Below are 24457 nucleotides of genomic sequence, written 5' to 3'. Positions count from 1 at the left end.
ACTATAAAAAACCAGTATCCTCTTCCTCTGATTTCTGTCCTTCTTGGTCAATTGGGTTCTTCCAAAATATTCACTAAGCTTGATCTCATAGGAGCTTACAATCTCGTCCGCATGAGAGAGGTTGACGAATGGAAGACCGCATTTAAAACACGTTACGGTCTATTTGAATATGTTGTCATGCCCTTTGGGTTATGTAATGCCCCGGCCACCTTTCAAGCTTTCATGAACGATCTGTTTTACGACATTCTTCATTAATTTGTTGTTGTCTACCTGGATGACATTTTGATTTACTCTCAAAACCAGGAAGACCACGAAAAACATGTCAAGACAGTACTCCAACGTCTGAGGGAACATAGATTGTTTGTTAAAGCCGAAAAGTGCATATTTCATGCCTCAGAGGTGGAATTTCTGGGATATGACCTTACTAACAATGGTGTGCACATGAGTCAATCCAAAATTAGTGCAATCCTGGAATGGCCTGTGCCCAATTCAGTCAAATCATTACAATCATTCCTGGGATTTGCAAACTTTTATAGACGCTTCATCAATGGGTTTTCTGAAATATCTGCACCACTTACCTCTCTGACAAGTGCCAAAGTACCATTTGTATGGTCTTCAGAAGCTCAGAGAGACTTTGATCAATTAAAATCAGCCTTCACTTCCGCTCCTGTCCTCAAACATCCTGATCCCGAACTTCCTTTTTTTGTTGAAGCTGATGCTTCAGGTTATGCCATTGGGGCGGTATTATCTCAAACTTGTCTGCATTAGGGAGAGATTCATCCTGTTGCCTATTTTTCTCGCAAATTGACAGCTTACGAAAAGAATTATTCCATCACAGAACGTGAACTTTTAGACATCAGAGACGCATTCTTGGAATGGAGGCATCATCTTTTGGGGGCCAAACACCTTGTAACTGTATACTCTGATCACCGCAGTCTGTTAGCCTTCAAATCTATGAAATGTCTTACGGCTAGACAGGCGCGGTGGCATTTATTCTTTTCACAATACCAATTCGTTATCACATACCGTCCTGCTAAAGCTCAAGTTCCGGCTGATACTCTCTCGCGCTTACATGCGGATGGTCAGTCTCAACAGATCGAAGCTCTTCCTCTTCTACCAAACAAGGTTGTTTGTGGTTGTTCGGTTCAGCCCTCTTTGCGTTCAATCATCCTTGATTGGGTTTCAAAACATCCAAAAGAGATCATTGACCTCAATCTGGAAATCATTCAGGGTATGCCATTCATTCAAGGGCGCGTCTATATACCCTCAGGTCAAGCTAGAGATTTAGCTCTTCAGTGGTCTCACGATTCCTTGATTGCTCCACATCCAGGAAGTCAAAAAACTCTTGAAGCCTTACGGCGTTGGGCTTGGTGGCCTTCCATGGTTCGTGATGTAAAGGATTACATTTTGACTTGTTCCATATGCACTCAGTGTAAAACTTCTAGAGCCAAACCAGTTGGATTGTTGCAACCACTTCCTGTGCCGTACAAACCTTGGCAGATGCTGTCAATGGATTTCATTGTGGAATTTCCTGACGTTCAGGGCTATGACACTATTTGGGTAATCGTTGATTACTTCACTAAATATGCTTTGTTCATACCTTGTTCTGGTTTGCCTGCAGCTCCAGAATTGGCGGAACTGTTCTTGACGAATGTGTTTTGTTTCTTTGGTTTACCCTCGGTTATTGTTTCCGATCGTGGCACGCAATTTACGTCACGATTCTGGAAGGCCCTTACAGCTTCTTTGGGAATTGAGGACAGGTATTCCTCGGTTTACCATCCTCAAACGGATGGGCAGACTGAGAGAACTAATGCTACCATCGAACAGTATCTACGCTGTTTATGCCTTCAGTACCAACAGTCTTGGTTTACTTCTCTACCTTATGCAGAATTTGCATATAACAACTCTATGCATACATCAACTGGAGTTTCTCCCTTTTTTGCCCTGTATGGTGGTCATCCTAGGGCACTTCCACTTGATCCAGTTCTACCGGCCATTAATCCTGCAGCAAAAGATTGCATCAGAGATCTCGATAAGATTCATCGGGACGTACGCTGCCATTTACTCCGAGCTCAAGATCGTGCCAAGAAGTATGCTGATGTGCATCGATCACCTGCACCAGTCTATCGCAGTGGCATGAAGGTGTGGTTATCGTCCCGCAATTTGCGAATTGCAGGCAAACGCTCGCTTCTGCCGAAATTTGTGGGACCCTATGTCATTACTGATGTCCTCAATCCTGTGGCAGTTAAGCTTTCTCTGCCGCGATCTTGGCGCATACATCCAGTCTTTCACGTCTCCTTGATCAAGCCTTTCATCCCTGGGACCCGTCTGCCTACTCGTCCTTCGCCGATCTTGGTGGATGGTGAGGAGGAATATGAGGTCTCGCGTATCCTGGACTGCAGGGTGTCTAGGGGTACGTTGTTCTACCTCGTGGATTGGAAGGGGTATGGGCCTGAGGATCGTACTTGGGGGCCCCTCTCCAATTTGCATTGTCCGGTTCTTCTGAGGAGCTTCCATTCCGCCAGGGGGTTGCTGGTGTCTTTGGGGGAGGATGGTGTTACACTTCAGACTTCCCCGCGGGCATCCTTGCAGAATAAAACTTCTTTACAGACTCCTCTATGGTCCAGGTACAAGCTACCATGGCGTCTGTACAAACGTCGACGCACTCCAGGTCACCTGACACGTCTTGTACGTGGGAGACGTACAGCAAGCCACGCCCCTCTTACGACTATAAAACCACCGTCTTCCAAGGGGCTCGTTGCTGCTAATTAGCGTTACCAGCTACACGCGGTTTCATCTGTTTCCTCTTCGTGTCTCCCTACACAAATCCTTATCTGAACTCCTGGTTTTGACCTTTTGCCTGACTTTTGGATTGCCTCATCTCCTCCCTTATTCTTGTCGTGATCGTCTGGTTTGGACTCGGAACGCTACTGGATACGATTCTCTTTGCCGTCTACATCCAGATCATCTCTACAGCTACTCAACTATACTCGTGTACTCAGGTACATACCTATTGTCTTCCATGGATTTTGTCTTCTGTTGGATTCTGGAACATTGAGTGACTTGCCTGTGAGATTGCTCTTTAGTGCATGAACGCTCTCCTGATCTGCACCAACCAGGCACTAGTGCGTCCCTCGTGCCGTTCGGGGTTACTTACCTATACCAACTTCCCTGTTTGTTATTTTCTCCTGTCGTTGTCTTCAGAATCCTGGACTCCTCTTACTCCATTTATCCTTACTCAGGTCAGTTGTTATCAATTCTATAACTATAGTGGGAACCGATACTGATTTAGTTCAATTCCACTCATTTGTGTTATTCTTTGTAGATTATCCCGGGGAAACACAACTCCACTCTAATATCAATATAGGTAGTTGTCTAATCATTTCAACTGTTCTAATCACCTGTATAATATCAACCCTGTCTAATATCTTGGTATTCTTTTGCAGCATTGGTATTGGCGGTGTGTGTTCTCCCCGCTCTTTTATTCAATTGACATCTCTGTCTGTTCTAACTGAAACAGCAGAGAGGTACATTGTGGAAAAGAGCCCCTCTTTGAGGAAGCCTGAGTCTTGTACTCAGGGGAGCTGGGATGGAAGGTTGAATTCGGAATCCTTTACCACCAACATCTCCAAGGTTTTCTCTGCATCCTCGGCCTATTCGGAGTGGTGAGTAACAGAGAGGTGGCTGGGAAGGCATGAACTATCATTGTAGCATGTTTTCTTAATAGGATTATCCAAGTTGCACCAGCATAGTAGTAGGGAAAGAAAACACTTTTAAATTGTTGCATGGTCAAGAATTAATTATTTATTCTCTGACCCTTCTCATTTGTGATACATTTAAGATTACTAACAAACTCAAACAGATTTGTCTTTCTCTTTTTTGTTTATATTGTTTATATTTTTTGAGATAGCATATTTGTTGAGATAATCATTCTGAAAGACCTCTTTTTTTAGAAACCTCGGAAACCTCAACTCGTGTTTCCCCACATAGTTTTTAGAGGTTCATTAGGACGATTTCTTTTTAGCTTTCAGTGATTCTATATCTAAATTAAAGTAGAGGGAAAAACAAAAACAAAACCGAGATTTTCATAATTAGTAAGTAAATATATTAAATAGTGGCTAAATTAGCCTCTATATTGTTGATTTCTGCAGTGATTTTAACTGCTGTCAAATTTTAGTACCTAACTCACCTTGCTGTATTGTGCAGGCTTGAGTTACTTCATTTGACATTGATTAGGCTCTCTTGTTGTTGTAGATTCGCCCTGTGAATAAGGGGTTCCTGTCTATTAGTGCTCAATTACGAGTGGTTGGGATGTACAAAGTGGGCAAGGACACAGATTAGCAGGTTCAAATTTGTTCAAAGTTACTCACCTATGGGTCTTGTTTGGTGCTGGATACGATAGTCCAGAATTTCAGCATTATTTTGCTTGCGTGTTGTTAAACGTGAATCCAAGATGGCGGCCCTTATAAGCGTGCACGTGATGATGCCATCACGCTCATTTGCGTGACCGTGTCATCGTGTTTGAACGCTATGGTGGCCATCTTTAGTTGGGCTCGAATGTACCGCTGCTTTCTGGTACCGATTGTGATCTATACCTTGTTTTAATTGCAAATCACAAACACAAAGTTTCAAAAATTAGTTGCTATTGTTGCCATAGAAGGGAAACTTAATGTGTAAACACTGGTTAGCGTTTCTTTTTAGTGGTCTGAATTACTTATCCGAGAGATAGGCAAATTGACCTTTTTTTAGGAACATTTTTAAAAAAGAGAAATACCCAATGTGACAAATATTATAATTCAGTATGCATTTCATAAATAGAAAAAAATCTCATTGGTCGAGGGTACAGGGTGGTATTGTATATACAGAATTGACAGTTTTAGTAGTTACGAATCAGAGAATTTTATAGATAATGACTCATTTCTGTATCATGATTTAGACCACAGGTGCAAGTGTCCATTATATTTATCCATACTGCTTCTTTTTGTCTAAGGATAAGTTCCTTATTTCCTCCTCTGGGTGGCAAGGTGATTTTTTCTATGCCAACAAATGGTATGCTACAGGGTATTTGAGAGCTTTATTCTTGATGGTCCTCAGGTATTCCATGATTCTGGTTTTAAGTGTGCATTGTGTTCCTATGTAAAGTGTATTACATATGCATTCGATTCCATAAATCACATACTTTGAGTTGCAGTTTATAAATTGTACAATTTGTTTGGTGGTTCCATTGGGTAATTATATTTCTTTTTTGCCATTTTCGGTTTATGGATATAGTTTACAAATTCCACATTTGTAATTGCCCTGTGGGGTTTGTAACTTCCACATCTGGTGTATGCTTGTTGAGCTGTGCTTGGGATTGAAAAATGATGGGCTAATGATATTCTTAATTGTGTTTGCGCTTCAATAGGTTACTGTTGATTCAGTATCTAAATATTGACTGATTTCTTGGTCCAGTTTCAATATATTACAATGTTTTTTTGAGAATTGTCCTTACTTTTGTAAGCATCAGAACTGTAGGTTGTGATGAGTCTTCGTTTGTTTAGTGATTTATTAGAGTGTTCTTCCTTCTTTTTTGAGAGGAGATCATTTATTGGCTTGTTTGTTTTTTTCAAAATCTCTTTTTAGATTTTTTTTCTACATAGCCTCTTTGTCTGAATTTGTTCATCATATTTTCTGCATGTTTAAGAAATTCCTCATTATTTGTGCAGTTCCTTTTAATTCCCAAAAGTTCTCCAAAGGGAATATTGTTTACAATATGATGCAGATGATTGCTGTTGGCATACAATGCGCTATTGCCCGATTTGGGTTTAATGTATAGGGTAGTCTGAATGGTGTTGTTCTTCACATATAGTGCCAAATCAAAAAAACATCATTGTAGCATGCCAATATGGAGAGCTGGCAGAGACGCATACGAAAATGGGGTGGGGCTTAAAACCCATTTTATGTTCTTTGATGCAATTAACCCGAGTAAAGGGGGAAAGGGACGTCAGTAATTGGCCCCGGGATCCAGTTGACAATGTGTAGTAGTAGAGAGGAGAGCGTGGAGTAGTCGAATGGAGAGTAGCAGGAAGAGAGGGACAATACTAGTGGATCGAAGAACATGGGAGGTACAGAGAGAGAAAGTGAGAGAGGGGTGAAGAAAAAGAGAGGACACTAGAAGAAAGGGACAGAAAAGATAGAACATCAAGGAAGGAAACATGAGAGAGTGGGAGATAAAGATTGAGCGGGACAAGGATAATTGGAAGGCACCATTTCTTGATGATATTCTTATTGTGGGGCTCAGGTTAGGATACACCTAGATTGACTCAGCAGCGAGGTAGTGAGATAAGGTAGTTGCTTTTAGGCTCTCATCATTAGTCAGAGAGACTTTTATATAGTAGGGGCTACTGATCTCTAGTAAAAATCTTGGAGTTCAGGCAAGCCTCAGCTAGGAAGGGCAGAGCCCACAGGAAATGAGAGAGAGGGGACGGCCCTAGTGAGCCCCTTCGCAACCATTCCTATACAATCCTTTGAACCATCTTCAAAAGTTGGTGTGCTCTTGAGGCCATCTGTCACATTTGGTGAGATTGTTTAGACACTGATACACAGGTCACCCACCGCCAAAGGAGATGTGAGGATAGTGCAACTAACTGGCTAAGTTTCCACAAGAGCAAGACTCAGGGCCGTGGGATGGGACCTATTTGGAGATTAAGTGAATGCTGCACCCAGCAGCAAGGCCCTAGTTAAGACTGGTCTGATGGTGAAAGTACCGGAAGGGACATATGGGTGGATTTCCCCCAAGTCAGGATTGGCCCATAAACACTCCCTAGATGTGGGAGCCAGAGCAATCGACTGGGACTACAGAGAAGAAGTGAAGCTAGTGCTCTTAAACCTGGGGAATCCCACCTTTGTCATAAAACTCTGCCAACCGACAGCCAAATTTGTGTGTGCATGAAGATCTTGGTCCCAGAGATTGAAGAAGTGGAAGATCTTGAGGACAGAGCAAGCCGAAGCAGGTTTTGGGGAAATGACCGAGGCCAAGAGAAAAGAATCCAGTATCTTAAGTGGCCCATGATCCAAATCAGTGAAGTTTGCAGAGGCCCATAGAATGGATCATCTTATGGAACAAGTTCGCAAGAACTTAGCCTCCAAAACTAAAACTCTAACTCTGAAAAACAACCCCCCCCCATAGTTAAGGATCAACTATTATCAGCTCTTAATCCCAAAGTAATTCCAAAAGGCAGTGATGGAGTTTGCCTCACTTCTATCCGACGGTGGGACACCTGGGACTAGAAAAGATGCAGAAAAACATACTTAGACATTTCTACTAGCCCAGTGTGTAAGCTCAGGCTAAATAGTTCTGTACATTCTACCAAATCTGCAAGAAGACTTTGCCAGTGAGAGATTGCACAATGCATACTACGGCACCCCAATGTTGACGGACATAATTCACAAGACAAGACTTATGCAAATTTGCCAAATACAACCTGAACTATGCAGGAGAGGAATCTTGGGAGAAAGACTTTCTGTTTTGGTTTTGGAACTAAAAGACTTGCTCACCTATAAAATAGAATACTGTTAATTCCAGCAGCGACATATTGGGAAAAGGGACAGAAACAAGACTTCCTTGGGTTTGTTTAGTTGATTTCACTTTGCCTGTAAACAAAAAAAACAATATTTTTCATTCCACGTCCCCTTTTCTGTGAACCCCAAAATAAAGAGCCTGTCATTCAGAATATATTCCCAGGTCTTGCAGTGTTTCCCAAAGTTTTGTGACACTTCTCTTCCACTAGCACTGACTCCATAGGCGCACAAGCCAGAAAGGGCACTTTGAAAGATATATTGAATCTGGCTGGGAAGATTAAAGATTTAAGAGCTAATTTTCATCAAATTAGTAATTTGGCAGCATAGAGCCGTTACGTGTTGACATACACGTAGGTGGCTCCCTGCCACCAAATTTTCACCATTTGCAAGGCAGAGTGCAAATGTGCAGGGCAAAAGGTGGAGTACATGTGAGTACACCACCTTTCGCAAGCATGCCAGGCAGCGTTACCTTTTATTCGTGAGAGCCGCTTGACGCGATTGCATGGCAAGCAGCGCTCACAATTATAATTAAATGCTGCCCAACATGCTCCCATGTCAGGTAGTGTTTAATTGTAATTGTACACTACATGCGAGCATGGTAGGCAGCATGTGCAATGGATCCCTAAGGTGTTCGCCTGATTTATGTAATGCATAAAGTGGGTGGATTCCATAGGAATCTCCAGCATTTGCGCCGGCATGAAAATGCTGCGTTCTGCTTCTCCTCTCCTCCATACAAATGATTGACAATGAGCTGTGACGTCAATAGAAGACATAAAAGCCTTATGTAAGGCTTTTACATCTTCCATTGATGTTGTGGCTCCTATGAAAATGAGCTCTTTAGTACTTTAGTAATGTGTTGATGCCATGCCATGCAATAGCCAGGCGGCTATAAACAGTATGGCGGTCATTATGAGTTTTGTGGTATCAGGGAGGTAAATCTGCCCAGATGTGGCGGTGTAAATCAATGGGGCATTTTCATTGGTAATTCTGCCAAAATTTGGCAGAAAGCTGGCGGATTTACCTCCAGTTTATAGCTGGAGGTGAATCCTCCAACTTTCCGCCAAAGTTATAGTTGGGCGGTGCGGTAATGCAGGGGTATAAAGTAATACCACCACATTTTACCCGCACTGCTCAACTTTGTAATGAGCCCCTATGTCTCTTTTTCAACTCTTTTTTCAACCATCAACAGAGTGAGGAATTTGGGGGTTTGGTTGGATCCTCAACTCTCCCTTTATCTTCAAATCAGTAGAGTGTCCAGTACATGTTTCTATCATCTGCGCACATTGAAGAGATTATTGTACTATTTTTCATTTCCACATAAAATCCAGTTGGTGAATGCAGATTGTGCAGAATACTGCAGCTTGCTTGATTCTTCACTTGAATCGCAGGTACAGATCGCCTCAGCGTTTCAAGTATTACACTGGCTTCCAGTGGAGAAACAGATTAATTTCAAAGCTTTGTCTCTCGTGCATAAATCCTGATATAATCTGATTCCTCTTTTTTTTAAGGAACGGTTCACACATTATAAACCACAACATACTTAAAGTTCTTCCTCAGGTGGCCTTTTAGAAATACCTAGAACTAATCTGGCTAGATGTGGGTAGGGGCCGTGCATGTTCCTTTTGGGCTGTAAAACTTTGGAATGCATTGCCTGTTGATCTTCGATTTCTGAATAATCATCAGAAAAGAAACTAAAAACCTATCTGTTTCCACTCTATATATGTCCTTAATACGGTAATCTCGTTGCTTTTTTCAGCTAGCGCCTAGATGCCTTTGCAAGGAGATTGTGTGCTTTACAAGTACACGTTATCATACCATACTATAAAATATATGCAGCTTTAGCAGTTGACCTTAGCAGTCGACCTAAGCATTTGCTCAAAGTGCCCCCATGGGGACTTCATGTAGCTAAGCCTACAGGGTTCTAAAATCCAAAACATTTCCCAAATGTTATAGGACTCGAGTTGGAATAGTAAATTATACCCTCTTGGAGTATTTAGGGGATAAGGACTAACATATCGCTAGCATTTTGCGATGACTTCTCTCACCCGTGGGGCCCTATGAGAGAAGAAAAAATTACTTTCCCCTGGTAATGTTCTTTCTGATGGATGTTCCTCCCACGGGTTCCTTATCTTTGATATATCCAATATCCTGCTTGCAGCTTCGGAAAACATTTCAACAGCAGAAGACGCAGTGTGTCGTTGACTAGTGGTCCCTCGGGCAGCTTCCATCGTGCTCTCAGCAGTGACGTTGAAGCAGGTATAAGTAGCATGCACCGCGCCAGTTTCCTCAGTTTGTTTTCCCCTCTTTATGCACTGCCATCTTGAAGGTTACAGAAACCTAGACACTGAAAGAGAGGAAGATGCAAGCCATGGATATTCTCCCAAAGATAGAGGGGTAAGCTGGGAGGGCTATGAGGAATTCATGGGAGGAACATCCATCAGAAAGTACATTACCAGGGGTAAGTAATTTCCTCTTCTAATGGACCGTGTCCTCTCCCGAATTCCTCATCTTTGAAGGATTGCCATAGCAGTATGCAGAAGAAGGTGGGAGAAGAGAATGTACTTTTTAATTTATGCTGTGGAGAACAGCTTGACCAAATTTAGCCTCCTGACCCGATACAAAATCAAGGCAGTAATGTTTTGTAAAGGTGTGCCGAGAAGACCAGGTTGCAGTACTGCAAATGTCCTGCCCTGGACCCTCTTTGAAGAGCCAAAGAAGTACCCACTTCTCTTGTGGAATGTGCTCTCAGACCCCCAGGGACCTCCTTGCCAGCCAAAGTGTAACATTCCATAATACACAAAATGATCCACCGAGACAGGGTCTGCTTAGTAACAGCCTGTCCCAAACTATGACCAACATATCCCAAAAAGAGCTGATCCTCCTGTCTGACTTTAGCGAGCATGCTAATGTAAAAGCTCAACGCTCTCTTGGGGTCCAAACGATGAAGCCTCTCTTCATCCTTGGAAGGATGAGGAGGTGGATAAAAGGATAGCAGGACATTTTGTTTGTGCCAGGTGAAACTCTGATACCACCTTAGGCAGAAATGAATGGCAAACCCTCAAAACAACCTCCTTCTTATAAAAGGTAGTCAACTGTGTGGTTTGCAACTCAAAGCCTGAAGCTTGCTCACCCTGTGAGCCAAAGTGATCGCTGTAAGAAAGGCAGTCTTCAGAGTCAACATCCCAAGAGGACATAAAAGAAGAGGCTCAAAAGGAGCCCCCATTAAGAATTTCAACACTAATTAAGGTCCCAAACCGGAACTAACAGTCCAACCGCAAGACGGCTGCCTACTACCGATCCTCCGTTGGGACCACCCGTACCAATTGGGCATTCCCTGCAATATGATGCCTGTTAAATCTATAAACTCTGTGATTGAGGTATGAAGGGGTCGGGAGCCATGCAGTGAGAACCAACACAGCGGCCCCTATGGTGAGAGGCAGCCTTACGCACATGGCCCTGTAAGCGCTGCGTGTGTTCTGGCAACACTGCAAGGGATCTGTGGATCCACAGGAACCAGAGCGGGTCATTCCATTCCTCAGAACTGCGTGGGGGCCCCACCATACCACACAGTCCAAGGGTCTTAACAGGGATAATTAAATTGTCCCTCCTGCACAAACTCAGGGCTGGGAGCATCGGAGGTAGTTTTTGCAAAGCTCTGCTTCGCCAACCCATATACATCATGACATAACCTGTTGTGGCCCCCATGGAGACCTCTTATCAGTACGCTCTGCAGGGGATACAGTCTACCAGCTGGTGTGCAAACTCTGAAGCCTGGGGTGCTGTGGGGACGTAGGATCAGCGGGCCCGAAGCATAGCCTCAATTTTAGAGATGCGTGGCCGTGCGGTGCGATAGGAGGCCCAGAGTTCAGAGGCCGGCAGAGATGGGAGTGTGACCCTCTAATGGCCCCCCTACCTCTGACTGTTAAAGGAGCGAGATGCCGTGACATGACCACAGTGGTGAGGGACAGATTAAGTCCCGGTCCCATACCACCACCCAGAAAAGAGCAGGAGGAAGGCGTCATCACAGAGAGCAGGTTTGAGCATCACAGGCAGAGACAGAGAGGCATGGAAGATTGCTGAGAGACAAGGGGCCCCTCTGAGTTTTCCCCCATGTAGAGCTGCAGTGCACAGAACCGCCACTATACCGACAAGGAAGGGGTTGGCCAGGCCTTGTGTGGAGATGGCACCAGAGAGCAGGTTAGAGGAGATTGACAGCAACATCAATGGGTGGCTGAAGTGGACAGAAGTGGAGGTGCAGAGGGGCTACCAAATACATTGTGAAGTGTGCTGGCTGCTTCTTACTTTGGCATGGATGGATGGACCCACCACCAAATTGAAGAGGTGGGGAAATGGCAACATTCATGCACAAGACTTTTTGAAGGAAAGTGACTGCAGGAGCATTCTAGAGCAATCAGGCATAGAGAAGAGAGTGCTCTGTGAGACGATGCTCATGAATGGTGAGGCAGGGGTGGGCCCGCTGACCTGCTGGTACTACAAGTTGCAGCTTTCTGATATGGCATTGTGTAGTCTCTTCCATATATTGTACAGTTTCTCCTTCCCGCTCTTTCCATCTCTCCGCCCTCTACTTCCATAGTGCTGCATATCACTCCTATTTACTCAACTGTAACTCTATCACCTATCCTACCTCACTCTGTCGAAACCTGGAGGGAAAAAGTTCAAAAAAGATGTCCTGCTCTCCTATACAGGCCTGCCCATCGCTGACACCTACGTCAATGCTTCTTCCAGGCAGACTGTCTCAGATATCCTCTTTGTTGTTCCCTTTCCAGACCTATGGACTCACCACATGGTCTCTGTCCTCCCCTTTCTCTTCGTCGCCCATTAATGGTGGCACCAGATTGGAAGTACTCTTGGCATGCTTCTCATCCTCTAGGTACATCACTAATGTCTATCAGAATAGCACTGTCATGGGCCAGGGCTCTCAGCCCAACCTCCTCCTTCTTGATAGGCGTCTTCCGTCTCTCATCAACTTACTCCTTTCTCCTGCTACTCCTCCATCTGCCACCCCTCTTGCCCCTTCCCCACCTCCAACGGGCATACCCCATCCCTGTACCGCTCCTCGAAGACCTTCAAAGGTGGCACCAGCGTCACCTAGCTACCCTCCACTCTCGTTCTGCTGGTAAACACTCCTCTGATATTTGTCTCCTTCTTGAAGAATTTGACCTTGATGTTCCCGCTCTCACTGATATGTGGTTCACTGCCAGTTTTGTCACTGCTTTTGACACATTCCTCCCTGAGGGCTACAGGATCCTCTCTAAGCCCAAGCCTTATCAGTCTGGAGGTGGAGTGGCCTTGATCTTCCCTGCATGGGTCCCTGCTACTATCATTCCCAATCAGACTTACCCTTCCTTCAAATGCCTCGTCTGCAGGCTTGATGCATCTCCAGTCCTCTTGCTGACTCTCACCACTATCTAAAGGACCTCTAGGCTGGTCTCCCTCTTCCTTTCAGAGTGGTCTGACCTCACCTCTTCTCTTCTCTTCTTGCCTCCACCTTCAAGCTCCTCCTCCTTGGAGACTTCAATATTTACCTTGACTCTCCTGATTCTACCACTGTTCTCTTCCGCAGCCTCAGTGACTTTCTTTCCCTCACCATTCATCCCTCAGGTCCGACGCACTCAGTCGGACATACCTTGTATTTTCTCATCTCAGCAGACATCCCCATCGTCAAACCTCTAACTACAACTCTCTCCTGGTCTGACCATGCTCTCCTGTCCTCTCATCTGGATCTCTTGGGTGCCCCAGATAAGCCTCGGCAGCACTTCCAGTGTCCTCCTTCATTTGACCGATGAAGCGAGTTCCAGTTGCTGCCACCCCTGTCACTGACTCCCACACTGACTCTGCCCTTGCTAATCTGCACCTCTCTATCACCAACACCCTAGACATCCTTGCCCCTGTCATGAGGATCCGCAGGAAGCCTGCTTTCAAGAGCAACACCTGGTAGGACTCCGACCTAGCCTATCTGAAACGTGCAGAGTTGCTGAGTGGAAGTGGCGGGCATCAGGCACTCCCTCTGACAGACTGGCCTGCTGCCTTCTCCAAAGGCATTACAGACTCTCCATCCGCTTCAAGAAGAGGACCCATATCCAAGTCTGCATCTGTGAGGCCACTAACAACACGGGTAAACTGTTTAAAATCTGCAAGGAACTCGCCATTCCTTCAGCAGTCTTCACTTCTCCCCTGCCATCCTTGGCCCTTTGTACTTTTCTGGCCTCCCACTTCTTAACCAAAACGAATTACATCCTGTCCTCCCTCTCCTCTACTACCCTCCCTCCACAGCTCTCAGGCCTCCTCTGGCCCCCCTCTCCTCTTCCCTCATACTCTCCTCTTTCTCACTCATCGCACCGGATGAGGTCTCTAGACAAGTCCTCTCTATGAAAGTCTCCTCCAAACAGGTGTTCCCCTGCTCCTCCATAACTATCGAGGACAACATTGCCTCCCTTGCGCCAGCCTTGGCGGATTTCAGTAATCACTCCTTTGCCACTGGCTTCTTCTCGCTACCCCTCAAGTATTCACTTGTGCATCCTCTCCTCAAAAAGCCCCCTGCTGACTCCTCCTGCCCAGCTAACTACCGCCCTAGCTCCATTACCCCATTCCTGGGCAAACTCCTGGAGAAGCTGGTCACACTGAATCTGTCGGTTGTCCCCACGACCACCAGTCTGGCTTCAGAGCAGCCAGAGACAGGGAAACTGCTCTTCTCAACACCCGTCAAGACTTGCTCTGAAATCTCGATTCCAACTCTCCATCCATTCTTATCCTTCTGCATCTTTCCTCTTTACCCTGCACTTCCCTTACCACCCTAGCACTTTGCATTTCGCACAGACCGGCACTCCGTCCCCCCTGGCCCTCTCACTTCCTGTTACTGCACTTGCATGATCCGAATGTCACAAAGCCTAGTAGGACCGTTCTTATCTTTCTGCCGTGTCCCCCCCATTTTCTGTCTTGTGGCACCTTGAACCACCACTTGTTGTATAAAGCGCCTTACAAATATCCAATAAATAAATAAATAAACTATAAAAGGAACCGGTGAGAAGATGTTTGTCAGTCCCTTCAGGAACTGGAAAACAATGGGAACTTTAACATGCAAGCCTTGTTCAGGCGAGCGCCTGAAGATGGACAGTGCCACCAGATAACCTTTCGCACTGGGAACCTGTAGCCCTTGATCGGCCAGATGTAACAAGAAAGATAACACCAATGGTGTGTCACATGAAAAAGGGTCTACATTTCTATCTCTACACCAGCTGCAAAACATATCTATAGATATAGAGCTTTTGTTGCTGGTCTTTTTGCTGGAAGCAACACCTCCAATACGTCCTCCGGGAGATCTCAATCTCTGTATCTTAACCTCTCAGAAACCAAGCGTGAAGGCTTAGGGTTCTGATCTCTGGGTGGAAAAGGCGACCTCTGTCCTGAGTAGGCAAATCTTTTTGAGGAAGACGAATCGGAGGGAAGAAGGACATATACAGAGGTTTCTGGTCCAATCCAGAACAATCAGGATCATGGATTGCCCGAACTTCCTCAACCTCCTAATGACTTGAGGAATGACGGGGACTGGTGGGAACGCGTACATGAGTAGAAATTCCCAGTCCACTTTGAACGCATCCCCCAGAGCTCCTTTCTGAGGAAATTAACTGGAGCAGAACAAGTTGCTTTTCCTGTTGATACTGGATGCAAACAGATCCACTTGAGGTGTTCTCAGAGCATCCACCACTGTTTTTTCTTCTCCGGCTATGTAAACAACCGACAGAGAGACTCCTTCTTGAAGAGCCCAAAAACAGAGTTGCATCACCTCTCTGCACAGTGTTAGTGACCTTACACCACCTCTCTTGTTGAGGTAATGCATGGCCCTGTGTTGGCCGTCTTTATCAGGACATTCTTCCTCCGCAAAGAGAGCCGAAAGGCCATCAGCGCCAGTTGGATTGCCCTCAGCTCTAAAAGGTTTATGTGTAGTCTGGACTCCGATGGAGACCAACGACCGCTGATTGTCAGATCATTTGCATGAGCACCCCAACCTATGAGGGAGGTGTCCATAACTACTGTAATCTTCAGCCACGGTTGCTAAAAAGATTCTCCCTTCATGACATCCTCCTTGCAGGCCCACCACAGGAGATCCTGCGCGACCTTGCTTGGGACCTGAAGAAAGTCTGTCATCCTGCCAGAGATTTGTGACCATTGGGATCTGAAGGCCCACTGGAGGGATATCATCCTTAGATGGGCCTCTGGCACCAGGAAAATGCAAGATACCATGAGACCGAGCAACCTCAGAAAGTCAAAGGCCAGTAGATGTTCAAAATTTTGAAATTTTATGACTATCTGCAGAAAATGTTGAGCCCTCACATCGGTGGGCAAAGGTTTCCCCAAGGAAGATTCCAGGACTGCCCCAATAAATTGAAGCTTTTGTGAAGGTGTCATGTGAGACTTCTTGAAATTGAGGGAGCAGCCCAGTTGGAGAGAGTGGCAGGTGAATCTGAGATTTTCCAGAACCTGTTATAGGAGATCGAGCCCTGATCAGCCAATTATCCAGGTAGGGATAGATGTGAATTCTTTCCCTCCTTAGATTTTCTGCCACCACCACCATCAACTTGATAGTGAGAACTGCCAATGGTGAAATACAGGAACTTTCTCTGCTTGTGATTTATTGGCACATGGAAGTAAGAGTCCTGAAGATTGAGTGACACCATCCAATCCTGGAGCTGGAGGGCCTGGAGGATCTGCAAAAGAGTTACCATCTTGACCTTGTCCTTCCTGGAGAACTTGTTCAAGCATCTCAAGCCCAAGATGGGTTGCAGCCCTCTGTCCTTTTTGTGAATTAGAAACTAAGAGGAGCAATGTTCCCTCTAATTATTTTTCCCCAAGCGCGGCAATGCTTAACTTTTGTGTGCAACTTATTTTCCATGTGTGCAACAAAGTTACGAGGTAAGCTACTTTGTGAGCATACGTTGTTAGTGAGCTACTATCTCCAAAGAGTTTGGAACGGAATATCTCCTTCCCAACCACACCAATTCTGTCAGTGTAAAATGTGCATCTTGAAACACTTTTTCCAAACATACAGGCTTAAAAAAACAAATATTTTATGTGCTAATAAGGAGAGCTCATAAACCATTCCAAGACTTCAAGATATGCCGTAGTTCCTTACCAAAATTACTCATGTGCAGAGAAAAAAATGTGCATGCACAAAAAAGCTTTGTATGGTTGGGATAAAGAATAGGTTTAGTTGTGGTTATTCATTTGTCGACACTGCTTAGAGACAATGCAAAAAGTGTGTAAAACCATTAAAAAAAATACTCATGTTTATTCCAAAAAAGCAAATATCACTTATCACTGATGTGGCTGTCAAAAAATTCAGACAGGATAAAAATGTTTGCAAATGAAATGATGGCAATTACAAGGAATGTGTCAGAAAACATGCAGATAGGAATTCATGTGCCACTTTAATAAAGTAATTCAAGGGCCAGGAAAACATGCCTCAAAATGCATGTAAGGATGATAGTTGAATAACTGCACCACAGAATACGATGATCAGAATTTCTGAGCCTCTGCTTGCTATCCACATTACGTGGTCCTGTGAGTTGTGACATTTGCTAAAAATCAGCCTTACAGCTGAGAGGCATATGCACGATCCATTGTTACTCCATAAAAACAGGAAAATTTGCCCAACAGAAACGGGAAACCATGAACATATAGGAACCAACCCCCTGCTTCTACCCATACATTTCCACTGATATTGTTTTGAATCAGTGACCCACAGAGCAGTGGCATTGGTAGAAACTCAAATAATACTACTGCCCAATCTCAAGTGGAATTTTAAAAGGAAAGAACATATTTGAATAGACAAGAAATATCCCTACTGGCAAAGCTAATTACTTTCTTACTCCCTGAAAAACCATTTGATTCAGGGGTAGCATCATATCCGAGCCATCATTGTAACTCTGACATAGGAAGTGATATGACAGGATACATAATACAGCTAACAGTTTAGACCACCCTTTCTCACCACAGCCTAGACACAATTCCACTAGAGTCTTACTAAGGTTTTTTCTGGAGCATCTTTGAAGAATATCACATATATTTGCCTTTTAAGTCAATAGGAGCAATGTTCATAGGTACAGCAGATGGAGTGCTTTCTTCTTTAACTAGGGACACCTGTTATGAAATTCGCTGTTATCAGTTGGACAAGATACATGTGGATGCTAGAGGCAATAAAGGCAAACACATTATCATATTGAAAAGCCTTCAGCAGCTGAGCAGAGAAAGAAACCGAAGACACCGTTTCCTAGACTGTTCCTAGAGTATCCTATCCTTCAGAAAATAAACACATTTCCTTCACTGTACTGCCCTGCCAAAACGTCTGATTTGGTTTTTGAACGTTGATGATTTTTTTTTCACCCCAAAGGAGTGTTCTTCTGTGCACCCCCATCTGTACCTCACCCCGGCTCCTGTGTTAGCCTCCAATACCAGTTGACAGGGCTCTGTAGAAATTAAGGGATTGTAGCAGTAAAATGTGCAGTTTAAGAAAATGCTGTGAATCTGTAAGTGACCAATTGCTATGAAGTGTAGACAAGATTGTTTGCAACATACCCCACCTTTAAATTGTTGGGTAGGATTATAAAAATGCTTAGTGAAACTGTGTTTGTATAGAAGCGAGTTATGGAAAGGTGGCAGATTGTGTGAGAAGTAATCTGAATATCTGTTGCCCTAATACTATATACGAATAATGGCAGGCATAGTCCATACCCATTATCCCTTGCAGGCCAGTTAAATGATATTGCAAGCTCTCCGCTTATAATGTAGACATGACATTTGCAAAATCCGTAGAGGGCAAATTAATATTTGAGTTTTAGAATGTATTAACTTGCAAAGGGGGCCGCTTCAAAGTGCTTTTGTGACATATGTACAAAGAATAGGAATCATGGGACGAGGTTATACAATCAAGAGCCTGGTTACTTGTACTCAGTATCTGATATTTGAGCTGACAGTTGGGCTCCATAGTTTGGGTGACGCTTTTGCCGAGGGCCCCATGAGTAACAGAAATTCTTGTGCTTAAACGTCATTCATATTAGAAACATAGAACAAGCGGATGTAGGTACAAGTCTGGTAAGCTTTTGCAGAGCCAAGGAAGGCAGAGTCAAGGTTGTCTGCCAATATCTGAATGAGGCCACGGGGGAAGTTCGAGTCATAAGGTATAAGTGTGGTAGAGTCAAGTATAGGATTCATGAGTAGGGACTCGGAGGGTAGACATCTCTTAATTATGTCTTCTGTTCATGCAGTAACTTTTTCATATTGGTTTTTAACCTATTATGTATGTATTCTACTGTTAGGGCTTGGGGGCTTTTAAGGTCAAACTTGCATAGTAGCATTGTAAATAAGCTAGACCAGAATATCAATACTAGTTCATATAATTTAGCTTCATTTTGAGAGAAAGCAAATATTAGGTACCTGCTGTGCCTTGTCCATCATTACATCTTTTTGAATAGGTGGGAATTGTCTGTGTGCGCTGCTGAAATTCTTCTGAGCGGCACCCAGCCGGAGGTTGGGCAAGCGCACATGCGCACAGCTTAGAGGGAACATTGAAGAGGAGCACCATCCTCGATTCCTCTCCGCTACAGGTACCAATTCAATTGCAACTTTCGCTAACAGGGCAATAATCACCTGTAGGAGGAGAGAATCTGGATCCTTCAAGGATTAGTTGCTTGGTGGATAATTCAGAGGCCTTTTTAGGAATGGGAGACCATAACCATGGGCTACAGTTTGCAGTGCCCAAGTATCTGAAGTAATGCTTTGCCATTCTTCCAAATGCTGTATCAGTCTGCCTCCCACCACAGTCCTGTGGACTAAGGCATCAAAGAGGTTTTGGTGTTGTGGCTGCTGCAGACGGCAAAGAGACAGAGGCTTTCTGAGCAGCTATAACCCCCTGCCCTCGCGAACAATGAGGCAGTCTCCTCTGGTCTCTTTGAGAGAATCGCCGCCTCGTTCTTCCAATCGATGAATAAAATCAGAATTAATGACCCCTCCATTTCTGAGCGGCCGAATGAGTTTGCTGTGGATGACGAATCAATGCTCCCAGCAATTTTGCAGCTCAATTTGAAGCCTGCAGCTGTCAAAGGTCTCCTCGGCCTTAGAGCCGAACAGTTGTGAGCCATCAAAAGGCAAACCCAACAGCCTCACCTAAACGTCTGGGGCAAAACCTGACCTGAGCAGCCACACAAACCTTCTAGTTACATCGATTTCTGCCATAGCACGACTAATGCAATTTGAAGATTGTAGGGACTGGCATATAGCATCCTTGCCATCCTGCACAGTATTGAGGAAGCCTTTCCTTTCTTCTCCCTCAGGAATGTGTTCTGCAGCCTTTGCCACAACTTCCCATTGAGTGTACGAATACTTGGCTAGGGCATAGGTAGCATTAATGGCCTTAAGTGCCATGATACCCGCCGAAAACACTCTTTTTGTCCATATGTGGAGGGATTGTGGGATAGGCCGCCGCCTGTGAGGTTGATGTGGCCACCTGAACAACCAGACTTTCTGGAGTTGGATGTCTAGACAGAACATTTGGGTCTATAACCGAATGTCTGTACTTTTTTGTCAAGTCCTTATTTACTGCCGGTGTAGTGTACGGCTTTCTCCAATTTTCCAAGACTCTTTTCTTCAGTGCTGTGTGAAAAGGCAATACCAGATCTTTTGGAGGACCTTTATCAAGAATGTCAGTGAACTCATCCTTCTCATATTCTGCTAAAGGTCTACTCCAGCTTAAACACTCTGTCACTTTGCCCATGACAGATCTATATGAGGCATCAGCATGCCCAGTCAAATCTGACGTGGCAAACTCCACTTCTGGTGAAGTATCTAGACCACTGGCATCATTCAAGGTGTCCACCAGGTCTTTTAATTTTGACTCCTCAGAGATTAACTCTTCTGGAGCACCTGGAGTACCATACTCCAAGCCAAACAGAGGGCTTTTCTCCTGCTCCACCTCCTCCTCTTCATAAATTGAGCCCATAGACCTGAAAAAGTCCTTTTTAGATAAGGGCTTAAACATCTTTGCCATCAATGGCTTAGGCGTCAAAGAGCTCTATACTGATTCCTTCGATGGAGTACAGGGGGAAGGCAGTGGCTTTGTCTTGTCTTTTGGTGTTGAATCACCTTGCCCCTTTGAGGTGAAATATCCCTCAAGCTTTTCTCATTTTAGATGGGGTAGGAGAAGGGGATTCGGGCAAAGGCCACGTAGGGCAAGTTTCCCCATCCTCTCCTTCAAGGCCTTAATGGTCATAGGGCCACATTACGAGGTTGGCAGTAACCTACCAGTGCCACCGGTGGGTTGCTGCTGACCTGAAACACTGTTTCTGGTGCCTTACTTCCCGGTGCCACCAGGACATTACAAGTCCTGGTGGCACGGGAAGTCAGGCGTCGGATTTGGTAAATCCTCATTCCCATGCAGTCCCATAGAACTCCATTAGAATGGGGACTCAGAAGCACTGGCACTGTTGCTAACGGTGCCAGTGATTTCGTGACAACTCTCTCTACCAGGGCTGTTGAGCCCGGAAGGGTCAGACCTGCCGTGCGCGATGTCCCTTGTAGGCAGACTTTTAATGTGGCTGTCCAGAGAAAGGGTTGCCGGTAAGCTTACCAGCATACTTATTTCCGGCTTGCCACACTTGTAATGAGGCCCATAGACTGGCACGAGCCGTAGTCATCGCCCTTATGGCCCACCCCAAGACACCAGGGGCATATTCGTTGTGGATGCATGATAGACATCTTTGACCCACAGTCCGAACACCTCTTGAATCTGGTCTTCGGAGTAGACATATCAAAGATTTTGAAGAAACGCAGTAGAAAAGTGATGAGTTGATTGAACCGTTCAAAGCATGCAATGCATGCAGAAAAACGGAATTGAAGCAATGGGCATGGTGCATGCTACTTATACCAACGTCAACATCACGGCCGAGAGCGGGGTGGAAGCCACCAAGGGACCACGAGTCGATGATGCTGTCAAAAGGTTTTCTGCAGCTGCAAGCAGAATATCGGATATATCAAAGATGAGGAATCATGGGAGGACACGATCCATTGGAACACTTAAGTACTGCTCAGCAGCCTTGAGGAGTATGTGCTTGATCTCAAGGTCAATGGTTTCAATTGCATCTGCTCAGTTGGTGGCAATGAGGTCAAGCACTGTGGTGTGATTAATTTTGAAATTTTCAGCTGTGAAAGTGTTATCGCCTTGATAGCCAAAAATCGCTTTTATAAGGCCATGATTCCTGGTTCTTATGACATCCTTCCAAGAGTCATAGGTAGTGACTCAACACGAGGAGATCACAACCCTGCTGAGGTTAGAAAACGTGAGTGCAAAGATACCATACTGGCCTATACAGGCCTAACGTCATCCTAGAAGATAAGATGGCCAAAACAACTTACTTTGCCCCCATCAATTCCTCAGCCAGCCAGGTACTCTTTACTCACCTGAAGGTATTGCAATTAAAAGCATTAAACGCTTCACACATAACATGTTCATGGTCAATGGCATAAAATGCACACGCTTATACTGCCTATTGCAACTGCGCTTTGTTTACAAACAGATGCTGAAAAATGTCGACAGTGCTCTTCCTATTTTGAGAAATCCTGAAGATGGTGTGCAAGGTAAATAATCTGAAAAAATAATAATGCACCTAGATTTCAGTGACCACAGGTAATCAAGAAATGTTGTACTATCAAGCTGAGGGTTCCAAGACCCTACTGCAATGATGGGAATGAAATTGGACTACGGTACCAAATCCAAGCAGACTCTGTGTACATCATCATCAGCCACTTACAGACAATTCTACTGATGATAGCTACACTCTTTTTATACTTGTTTGAATGTGTTGGGTCCAGCATCAAGGTGCAGAAAATATGAACATTTGAATTTAGGAAAGAGTCATGCTGCCCTTCGATGCTGACATTTCTAAAGCTTGGAAAAGTGTGCTCAATTTAACTTACTGAGGAATTCTGACATCCAAGCACCACTGTTCTTCTCATTTGGGCGAGAATATGGGTCCAAGTAAAAGGAGGCCAAGTGATTCTCTAGAGAAAAAACATGGTTAAATGAAGCTCTGTTTCTATATCATTTACAATGGGTGCCTCATAAAAACAAGGGCCATCATGCAGTAGGTAAAAATATTTCCTAATGATTAGGTACAACTATGTTAGACAGGGCTATTAAAGCACTTGGGTCATCTCAGACTTATACAATAGTACCCCTAGGTTCCAAAATGTCAATTGATGAGAGCAAAAGAGAACCAGTCTTTAATGTAATCATTATCCAAACATTTTACTTTAAAACCAACATTGATGGCACCTGTAACTGCTGAGGAATAGCGACCCTGTTCTTCATCTTATTATGAAACTCTAGAAATATTTCCAAAATGATTCAACTAAATGCCACAAAGCAGTAGCTGAGGCAGCTTTTGGTGCCAGTCAGGGCAGATAAAAGGGCGCCAGCGGGAGGCTGGGGGTGCACTGGCCACCAGAGGGAAGGTTCATGTAAATCATTTAGTGGATAGAGGTAGCTTAGATCTCATAGTCCAACTGCAGAATTTGAGCATGGTCATAATTGCACCAAATGCACCTACAATGTGCCTCCTATACTCATGTGTAAAATCCAAGGTCATGGGATGCAGCAGGTTCTGATACAGGCAATGTGCAATGGAATGGCCCTAGTCCTACTGTAGTTATCATGGTAGCATGTTTTCTGTTTCACATGACCACACCCAAATATCTCCCCACCTCCAAATCGATGCTTGACCACACATGGGCGGTCACAAATCTAGACATGTGATTGCAAAAGTAAAATGCATCATGTCGGCATCAGACATTTTTTCCACCTTGTATTCCTGTCCCAAATCTAGTGAAGACATGCTCTTGTGGTTAAGTGGCTCAACCTGAAGAACCAGTTTATATGAGCTGGGTTTGCAGATAACAAAATCACATTTGCCCTTTGGGGCAAATCACGTATCTACCTGTGTGTCAATTTGAAACTATGTGTAATGAGATATGTAAACCACTTCCAAATAAATGTGGCTTTCCGCACCTTTGGTATTACCAGGTGACTCCAGGTCACGAAGGAGACCATACTCTAGCCCTGGGATTTGTTCTTTCTTTGGTTTACCTTTTATCACTTTAATTAAATGAATGGGACCAATCACTCCAACTCCCAGAAGGCAATCAATGCACTAACAAAAGGCCAGGTTTGTAACAAGGTGTTCATGTGGACATGCTGTCATCTGGTAAGCCCACCCATCCCTGTTTCTGTAAACTGACACCACACATCAAACTGTTTTCTAAAATGATCCTGCTACAATACATGTTCCACTTGAATTGGTCCTCTGCTTCTTGTGGCTAGGTTTGTGATACATCAAATACCTAAAATAAAATAACCACTGCCCTACAACGTAAGTGGTAGAAGCCAAAGTGCCCCAGGGTTGTTAATGTTAGATACCCTTGACAGGGATACACCTCAGAGGTGCAGACAAACACACCAGCACAGTGATTCTTTTATGAAAAGCCATAGCACATTTGGGAGCAGCATTTACAGTTGTGTGCATCAAAGACCCGAACCCGCCCATCTCGCTGTGAACATTTCACAGGATTTGGTGATCTTGAGGGCCGGAAATCAATGGCGACTGATGGTGGGCTTAAATAATGTCACTCTCCCTCTGATCAGTTCAGCCGGAAATGTTCCCATCTTTTCTGTCTCGCACATGTATTTTTTATCATAAAGGTGATCTGATTGTGGACATCCAGGGCACAAATCAATAACAGTGTCCAGTACTGTGGGATGGGATGTTTAACAAAGTACATTGGTCTTCAACAGCCATAATTGTGGGGAGAAGTCAGGCGGAGTATGTGATTC

At 44.4% G+C, this 24457-nt stretch overlaps 1 protein-coding gene across 2 annotated transcripts in view; it reads right to left on the bottom strand.

Moving 5' to 3' along the window:
• LOC138569537 (uncharacterized) overlaps positions 1 to 24457 on the bottom strand; it is a 1144950-nt gene that overhangs the window by 188814 nt on the left and 931679 nt on the right. For both annotated transcript variants that reach the window (XM_069647595.1, XM_069647596.1), the window contains exon 13: positions 22546 to 22629. In XM_069647595.1, coding sequence (XP_069503696.1) covers positions 22546 to 22629 — 84 coding nt within the window. The remainder of the gene's footprint in view (positions 1 to 22545; positions 22630 to 24457) is intronic.

Source organism: Ambystoma mexicanum, chromosome 2q (assembly GCF_040938575.1).
Source record: "Ambystoma mexicanum isolate Mex_15411 chromosome 2q, UKY_AmexF1_1, whole genome shotgun sequence".
Lineage (NCBI taxonomy): Eukaryota > Metazoa > Chordata > Amphibia > Caudata > Ambystomatidae > Ambystoma > Ambystoma mexicanum.
This window is presented reverse-complemented; position numbering and strand designations above follow the sequence as displayed.